The 9,598-nt window shown below is 42.8% G+C and overlaps 1 protein-coding gene across 3 annotated transcripts in view; it reads right to left on the reverse strand.

The window, feature by feature from the left end:
• The window catches only part of CHL1 (cell adhesion molecule L1 like), a 64,335-nt gene extending 55,165 nt beyond the window's left edge, over positions 1-9,170 (reverse strand). For all 3 annotated transcript variants that reach the window (XM_054387260.1, XM_054387261.1, XM_054387258.1), the window contains exons 1-3: positions 9,080-9,170; positions 7,085-7,190; positions 4,531-4,721 (exon numbers count right to left, since the gene is read on the reverse strand). In XM_054387260.1, coding sequence (XP_054243235.1) covers positions 4,531-4,721; positions 7,085-7,190; positions 9,080-9,170 — 388 coding nt within the window. The remainder of the gene's footprint in view (positions 1-4,530; positions 4,722-7,084; positions 7,191-9,079) is intronic.
• Positions 9,171-9,598: the final 428 nt, after the last annotated feature.

The following is a 9,598-nucleotide window of genomic DNA, read 5'->3' on the forward strand; positions in this document are numbered from 1 at the left end:
TAAATTAATTTTCACGCTGCATCTATCTTGTAACAATCTGGACTTTGCAAATGAGGCAAAGAGATAAAGATGTTCAGACCCCACTCCTTCCCACCCTTCTTAATGCCATCAAACATTGGGGAGGTGTGGTATTTTCATTATGGAGGTGAGATTTAATGATCGTTTCTGGTGACATTTCTATTGCTTCCCTGGAAAAGACTACAGTGAGTAAATAGGCTTTTGTTCTCCTTTGCAGCAGCAACCTCACAGACTCAGTGTTCTACTTCTGCAGTGTAAATGCAATTTATCAATAAAACTGGCCCAGGCTGACTTGCTGTTTTTTTTCTTCACTTCACTGGCATAGTGACTTGCCAAGCAACTTACATTTTGCTTGAATACAGCTGGCAAAGCACTGCCACCTCTGTATCATTATCATGAATGCATAGAGTGATCTCACATGTAACCAGTCTCTGCTTCAAAACTTGTGGGTGAATAGAGGTAATTTATCCCAAACTCTTCTGTGTCACTGATTGCCTAATTTACAGAGGAGCTGTGCACCAGCAGCTCCCTTTCACTCCAGCACAGTTGCAGACTATCCAGCACTAAGAAATTCAAAGGTGTCTTCTGTCACTTTCTGCATCCTGATTTAATTTGCAGCATCCACATTGCACTATTAAATGAAAGAAGTGATGGCAGAAGAGTCTGAATAAAATTAAATGTGCTTAAAAAGGTGTGGCAGTCAGGTAAATTCCTCTAATAACTTATCTGCACCACCTATTCATTTTCTAGACCTAGGACTTTGCATGTATTAGCACTAAAATTCCTCTGGCATTTGATAGCAACCACATCTGTAACTTCTCAATTAATTTCATAGAGTACAGGGTTGGAAAAGCCCTCCAAGATCATTGAGGCCACCATGATCATTAAACCATCTCCTGAAGTGCCATGCTTATGGTGACTCCACCACCTCCCTGGGCAGCCTGTTCCAATGCCTGACCTTTTGTTGCTATCTAACCCCAGTATACTAACCTGCCTGTACTCAAGCCAGTATAGGCAATCTTTCATTAAAAGCAAAAATTAATCCTCTCTGATCACAGAATCAATGATCCCAGATACAGACATCAACTCATTCTTGTTTTCCATTTCTCAGCATCTTTTTCATTCAGTAGCAACGGAGTGTTGGAATATTCTGGGGTTGGAGGTGACATACCTTCACTGAAACATGACACTGAGGTCTTGAACTCTGAAAACTAATGAGCCTGAGACACTTTGCTTAAGAGATGTCATATTAACCCCATTGCCCTGGCCAGACTCCAAAGTGAATAATTATGTCCTGACTAAAGCTCTGAGCAACTGCATTGTTCTCCTATTTCTGCCTGAATCATAGGATTCTTCCAGATGTTCTCTAAGATCATCAAGTCCAACCATCAAACCAACAGCATCAAGGCCATTAAACCATGGCCCAGGGTTCCACATCTACACATTTGGGGATGTGGAACTGACCACACCCCTGGGCAGCCTGCTCCAATGCCTGACCACTCATTCAGTAATTGTACTCAAGGTCAAACCTGAGCTTCCCTTGGTGCAACTTGAGGAACTGCAGAGTTGGCTGTGGAGCCAACTCACATTCTCAGTTCAGTGAACTTCAACTTGCCATCCTAAAATTTTGTGTAGTTCTCTACTCAGGAATGCTCTTCCCTTAAAGCAACTGTATGTTGGTGGAGACTAAACCATACAGCAATACATGCTACTGAACAGTCTCCTATGAAGAAAGACTGAGACAACTGCACATCTTTAGTGTGGAGAAGGGAAAGCTGAGAGGGGATCTTATTAATATCTACAAATAGCTGAGAGGTAAGTGTGAAGATGAAGGTGCCAGGCTCTTTTAGCTGGTGCCTGGTAATAGGACAAGGAACAGTGGGTACACACAAAGTTCCACCTCAACAAGAGGAGAAACTTTGCTGTGAGGGTGACGGAGCACTGGAACAGGCTGCCCAGAGAGGGTTTGGAGTTTGCTTCTTTGGAGATATTCAACACCCACTAGGATGCATTCCTGTGTGTCCTACCCTAGGTGATTCTGCTTTGGCAGGGGGGTTGGACTACATCTCTGGAGGTCCCTTCCAGCTCCCAACATTCTGTGCTTCTGTGGTTACCTTGGTAATTCCTCACCAAACACCAAGCTACTGTTAGGGAGCGTGATCCAATAAAGTGGAACATGAAATCAAATTCCCACAGAAAAGGAAAAAAAAAAAATCCATAAAACTGACTGGAAGTAAATTGAATCAATGTCTTTTATGAGTAGGGCTTGTAAAAACACATCAGCAGTCCTTTCCCAGGAGCTCTCCCAACCCCTGCAGTGTGTCTAGTTTCCGACGCGATCGCAGCATCATGACTCGCCCAGCCCTAGCTACGCCTAAGAATGTTTCTCAGGACTGTTGTCTATGAAAAAGAGATGACAAAAAGAGATTGTGCCTATTCTTCACATCCCATTTCATCTGTATTGAGCTGCTAGAAGCAGGTTTTATAGATAGGTAGCCACCTCCTGCCTGTCAAATCCAAGGGCTGTGAAGACTCTGGAGATATTCCCTACCATGTGCACAGTGCTTTCAGATCGCTTCATGCAGGAACTTGGAAACTCAAGATCTAGTCTGGAAAAAATTAAAAAAATTCCTCCACACTGCTGATTCTCTTGGTCTGTGCCATTCAGCTACATCACACAGGCTTGCCTCATGTTCTTATCCTCCTGCATTGTGGAACCAGTGACATTTCTTGTTCTTTATACTCCTGCTGGGAAGGATTTGCTTCAGATTTTCCTCTTCTACTGTCATATATTTTGATCCTGAATTTGACACCAATTCTGTGCTCATCTCCCTATGCTACTTCCAAACTACAAGTGCTTAAATGTATTGGTACCTTAAAGCTGATTGCATCAGCATTGTCCTTTTCAGCACCTTGAACTTTGCATCAGTAAATTTCATCTCATGTCTGTAAATCTGGCCCTTTAAATCACCCATTTCCTCCTCTGCTCTCCCTCTGTGCTAATAATGGAAGGACAAATTTCTAGGATCAGTAATATTCATGACTAGATTTTGGAGCTCATTTTCCATTCATTTCCAGGTCCTTAACATGCTCCCTGTAAGTATTTATATCAAATCCTGAATGCTACTGACATCAGACTAATGAACTCACAGTTGATTGGATCACTTCCCCTTGAGCTTTCAAACATTCGCACTGGTTGCTCTTTTGCAGTAATAAGCTGCTATTTCTCCCATCTTTCTCCCTCAGCCTCTGATTTCTTGTTCCTTTCTCTGAGATTGAGACCATGTTTTCCTCCCAATTTCTGAGCACTCAATCATGGTTGCCAAGCTGAAATATTACAGCCTCATGACTCTTAACAGCATTTGCTTTCCAAGAGATGCTTGGAAAGTGAAGCCCTCACATAATTCCTAATCCTTTCTCAAATAAAGGTCTTCACTTTTAAAGACATCACTCCACATTTAACTCCAGAATTTCTCCACACTCACAAAATGTCTTCTGCAACACTTCCCCCAAGCCATCTGAGTCAAACCAATTTTGTTTTCTGTGGCAATGACTTCTTGAGCCTTTAACGTTTATTACATTTTTAATATGTTTCTAATGCTACTTCATCATCTATGCCATTATTTCTGTTTTTCACAATCAGCTAATATCCTCCAACACCTGTACTGCAGTCAAAGTAGTTCCTGGGCCATTTTCTTTTCTACTGTTTGTTCTACCTCTTCATATCTCTTAATTTCTGTATTTTCCTGATGTGTTGGCATCAGCTCACAAATAAACTGTTGTCTGCTCAGATAAGGTAGAGAATTTACCAGACTGCAACTCTCATCAATATTTATGCTTTCTTCTTTACAGAAAGAGAAAAGTATTAGAAGTGGAAGCATCACCAGAGCAAACAGTGGCTTTAAGCAAATACAAATCAGAAAAGAATCCTTATGGGTTTTATGGCAAAGGCAAAGCAAGTGCTTTAGAAAGGCACTTCTAGTCAAGTCAAAGCAAATAATAATTTCCTGTCATTGAACATTCAGCTCTCTTGAGATGCTGATTAAAAAGTTTATATGGATCTAGCTGCCAACCCACTCCCTAGAGGCAAAGTGGGCCAATGATCCTCTGAAAGCAGAAGTAAATAATAAATGTTTTCCAAATGAATATATCCAGGAAAACATACACATAATCTACCCAGTTGTGTTTGTATTAATTAAAGTTGATAAGGAGTACCAGGATCAGCACTTGGAAACCTGCAAGGAGTTGACACTTCGGCAGTGTTGTCTGAACTCCTGCAATTCAAATTTGCTTTCTGTCCTCAAAACTAGCAATGAAACAAAATCATTCCAGGGAGCACAAAGAGTTTTTCTCCTTCTAGTGTTCACTGAATAACAAACCCCACCTTAGCAACTACTTCCTTCCGATTTCATTTGGGGAAACAGAGTTTTGGTGTCAAAAAAAAAAAGAAAAAAAATCAATCAAAATAAGCAACCCAGAAAAAAAAAAAGCAAGCAAAGCCAAAGCCCTTACTTGGAACAATTAGCTCAATCTCTTCTGACATGGCAGTTCCCAGCACATTGGATGCAAAGCAACGGTATTTCCCTTGGAAATTGGAGATGATTCCACGGTTTTGAATCACAAACGTTCCAGAGTTGTTGAATACGACTATCCTCGGGTCAGATAACAAATCAAATGGTTTCCCATCTTTGGTCCAGTTAAAGCTGTGAAAAAATAAATAAATAAATGCAAGTGTGTGATGGTTTGAAGCTCATACTGACACAAAGTGTTACAAAGGACAGGTCACAGAACAGAGAGCACTATGGTGCAAACCCAAGGGCTAGAGGAAAGTTGTGCACCTAGGCTGGGGCAGTCCTTGGTATCAGTACAGGCTGGTGATGAAAGGCTGGAGAGCAGCCCTGTGGAGAACGACTTACAGATAGTAGTTCATGAAAATCTGGGCATGAGCTGGCAATGTGTGCTCACAGCCCAGAACCAGCAATGTCCTGCACTGCATACCCATCAGTGTGGGCAAGAGGTGGAGGGAGGGGGTTCTGCCCCTCTGCCCTGCTCTGCTGAGACCCCACCGGCAGTGCTGGGTCCAGCTCTGGAGCCCTCAGCACATGAAAGACATGGACCTGTTGGAGCAGGGCCAGAGAAGGCCACACAAGTGATCAGTAATTTGCTTTGAGGACAGGCTGAGAGAGTTTGAGTTGTCCAGCCTGAAGAAGAGAAGGTTCCAGAGAGACCTTATGGTGGCCATGTATCAGGACCTGTTTTGACAGGACAAAGGGTAGTGGTTTAAACTAAAAGAGGGAATTTAGACTAGAAAGAAGGAAGAAATTTCATACAATGTCCCATGTTGCCCAGAGAGGTGGTAGATGCCCCATCCCTGGAATCCTTTCAGGTCAGGTTGGACAGGGCTCTACATAAGCTGCTCTTCGTGAAGATGTCCTTGCTCACTGCAGGGGGGTTGGGCTAGATGACCTTTATAAGATCCCTTCCAACCCAAACCAGTCTGTGATCATATGAAAACCAGTGGTAAATATGGTTATTGGTAAAAATAAAAACTTTGTGGAGGAGGAAAGAGTTGAATGGTAGAGCAACCACTGTGCTACTGTAATTTGTGTTAGCTATTGGGAAAGTCTCTCCTGTGGGACACTTGACTTTTAGACAACTGACTGACTGTGACATAAAATAACACAAAGCAAAGACAATAAATCAGGGGGACCATCTGTGAAAGCAAGAGCCACACAGTGCAAGGAACTGGAGGCTGGCAGAGAAGCTGTGCCTGTAGGAGAGCTGGTACTTTTGACTGGCAATGACTGACAGGAGCTGTTCTTGCCATTCACAGGAGATATCAAGCTGAAGCCCATGAGAAGCTGAGAGGACTTGACTGAGCTTCTCCTTATCTTGGCACAGAATCACTTGTTTTGATGCTACAGGGGTGGGATTTTGATGACTGCTTAAGTGTTGGTCATAGTTTATGTATCTGGAAGTCTCAAATGGATTGAATTGGGCTAAACTGATTCAAAAAATCAGAGACAGTTGGAAAAATTACAGTACAACATGTTTTACTGGAAGATGTGCCTTCTTTCAATATTTTGCAATGTTTTAAGAGAATAAATTAATGTCAACAGAGATGTATGGTTTGGCACTTCACTAGCACTGGCAAAACTGCCTTCCTGCAGTATGGAGATGAACATGGGTTCCCACCACCCAACCAGCACTATCACTTACATTTAAACATACCAGAAAACTTTTAATTGATCTGCTGACAAGCAGAGAAACAAAGAGAATTTGTTGTCATGCTACAAAGCTCCATTCAGACCTCACTTGAAAATGATCAAGTCATTTTGGTATAAAACAACTGCCTTTTAAAAGCAAGTTTAAATTATGGTCCAGAGAATGAAGGAGGGAAGGACTAAAGGGTTAAAAATGACATGCAAACTAGCTAGTAATTTAACCCAAACACCATCCAGTGGTGCAAGTCTTAGGCAGAGCTTTTACTCTGGCATTGTTACATTTTTGTTAAGCACATTTTCTTTAAAACTCTATTCACTTTTTCCACCAGTGTGAAATACACAAAGCTTATCTCTGGATAGTTATTTGAGCAACTCCTCCTGTATATATTTGGAACATCAGCACAGCCACGATGATGTCAGGTACAGACAAAAGCATCTGATAAAATGCAAATGTGATCTCTGAATACATGATTTAATGTGCTTGGTATTTTTTGGGTTGCTGTGGAAAAGGCAGAGGAACAGATGGGCTCCTTTGATTGCCATCACACACCTCCTATCTTTTGCAGCACAGCCCAGACCAGCTCTTGTAAATCATGGGGTGAACTCAGCACAGGCCAGAGAAATGAAACATCTCCCAACAAGAAAAAGGTGTGCTCAGATCTATTCATGGACTGACTGGAAGTGAATGGCCTAAATGGAAATCCAAACCTTACCCTCACCTTATGATGATGAGCAGGTTACTGTACATGAGCTGTTCCTCCCCTCCTCAGAAACAGTGCAATGTTAGGCAAAGGCCAAAAGCAGAGCCAGTTTCTGCTTCTCCAGATGAAGGCAGTACTCACGTGGGCTGTGGGTTTCCTCTGGCCTCACACTTAATTGTGAAGTCCTCATCAAAAGGGTAGGCAACCTGGGTGTGGGATTGCTCCGTGATTGTTGGAAGCTGTGCAACTGAACACAAAGGGGTACGGGGTTAAAACATCATTCAAGCAAAGCTGTGCTGCACTCAGGTCCTTTCTTCAAAAGGGACAATGTGAAGACTGTCTCACTGCTGCAGTGAGGCTTGCCTTCAGGAAAAGGATGAGGACCATCATCTTCCTGGCATCAATAATACCCTCTGCTCCCCAGACTGAACACTGTTACTGCCTCAGCAGCCAAAGGAAGGCTTGACAGCCCTGACTGCACTCAGCCAACTGCTCCTAGGCATCACCTGCACACAGTCTCCCATCCAGAGGAGAGCTGGGGCCATGCTAATGCCAAAGCCAAGGCATGGGGGTGTGGACTGGGGAATTTATCCAGCACTGAACTGAGTTTTTCAATCCTGACACAGAGAGATACACAGACAGCAGGTTGCTAGGAAATCCATGGACTGCAAGGATGAGTTAATACCCACCCCAGGGTACAGCAGGAGAAGTGTCATTATCACTCACAGGGTCATGCAGGGATATTTCACTACCTTTCCTTTTTTTCTTCTCAGGGACTTAAAGTGTTATGAATGGCTGTGAAACAGAGCTGCATGAGGGGGAATGCTCCCCTGCCGTGGAGCTGGGGATAATGGGATCAATCACTTGGTTATAAACAGCCAGGAAGAAAATTTAACAGGCTCTTTGGTTTATCTTTTAAGTCCTGGAGGCTCAAAGCTGGAAGCAAACGTGGTGTCTTGATGTACCATGTGGTTTGAAAGCCAAACACTTCCAAGCCCACCAACTTCAGTGATCAGACATAATTCCTTTTCATTAAAATACAAAATGCTTCATTAAAGCAAATTAAGGGCTAAATGGTTCCCTCATGTAGGTACTTAAAAGCAATAGATGCCCAGACACTTTGTCCTGCACTTCACAGACACAGCTCCACTCAAACACAAAAAGCTATCTTCCTCTGGAAGAAACTTTCTGTTTCCAAATGCTGCTTTAGATAGCTGTAGGAAAGCATCCTACAAACCTGCTTGATTGCCTTCTCCTTTGCAGCACCAGGGCTGTTGGCAGGCTCCAGAGTGCTAACAGCTCACAGCAGGTCTGGAGGATGCTCTGAAACTGGCCCCGGTCATACTCTGAGGCTACAGCACCAACAGCTCTGCAAAGAGCTTTTCTTTTTCCTTAGGTTTGGTTATTACTTTTTCCCACCATAAATTCATAAATCCAAATATTGTTGAGTTTTGCTTTGCTGCTGGGTTTTCCCCCTCATTAAAAAAAAAAAAAAAAAGATTGCAATCCTTCTGGATCCTTTCTATGATTTATGCTTGAAAAACCTTGGGAAGTCTGGGCTGCACTCCAAGCAGTGGGGTCCACTGGCTTTCATTGGATTGCCCCCATGAGCCTCATCCCATACTTTACATGTGTCCTGAAACCACCCCAACCATGTAAAACAAGCAGTTTGAGTGCATCCCAGCTGGAGAGGGATGAAGGAGGAGCTCCCCAGGGTGTTAGGAAATATTTCTCTCAGGAGCAGTGTACACCTTGAGACATACACCTGCTCTGTTTCAGATTGAAACAGCAGGTTAGTAAAGGCAGATGCACATCAAACAAACTGAGGGATTTATGGAAAGGAGAGAAGCAAACCCTTGGAGCAATGCAGTGTGTTAGATCACAAACACCAGATATGTAATTAGACAAGTTTACTAGTACATTTAAACAGGTCCAAACAAAGTAGCCTACGTATTTTTTCCACATCTGAATTTCCCGAAGGCCTTGTCCTGGCAGAATGAAATTCACAACAGAACAACTGAAAAGTAGGATTTAATTATTTTCTTTTTCTCTAGGGAAAAAAAAAAAAAAAAGGTTAAAAATCCAAGGGGTGCCAAACTAAACCAGGAAAGTGTTCAGTAAATAGCTAGAACTCACCTGATAAGGGTATTTCAATAGCTGCTGCCAAACTCAATACAAAGAAAAACAGGCATATGGTGATCCCTTTTGTGCTTAGTAGAGTCTCCATCACTCTTCTGTAAACAAGGAGTCCCAACAGAATGAGGGATGCCTTCCGCTTCCTCTCGCTGCCACTTCGGATCAGAGGGGAGGATGTGAAACTGCAAGTCTAGAGAAGACACAGAAGACACAGCACATCAGCTTGCAACAGTCCCTTGGCTTTAACAGGATTGCTGACTTACAGCAATGCTTCAGGATCTGCAGCTGGAATGCACACTGCACTAAGTGGTGCCATTTCCTCTCCCCTCTCCCCAGTTTTAGGAAGGTCCTTGTGGTGGGTTGAAATTACACCCCCCCAATTCATTTGAGAGAATTACACCCCCCCCCCCCAGAAAAAAAAAAAAAATTGCCAGACTAGGTCAGTTGGAAGCTATATTAACAAGCAAAACTACAATCTAGAAATATGAAATGCAATGGATATGTACAAAATAGACAATA

The sequence above is a fragment of the Indicator indicator genome, chromosome 15 (assembly GCF_027791375.1).
Source record: "Indicator indicator isolate 239-I01 chromosome 15, UM_Iind_1.1, whole genome shotgun sequence".
Lineage (NCBI taxonomy): Eukaryota > Metazoa > Chordata > Aves > Piciformes > Indicatoridae > Indicator > Indicator indicator.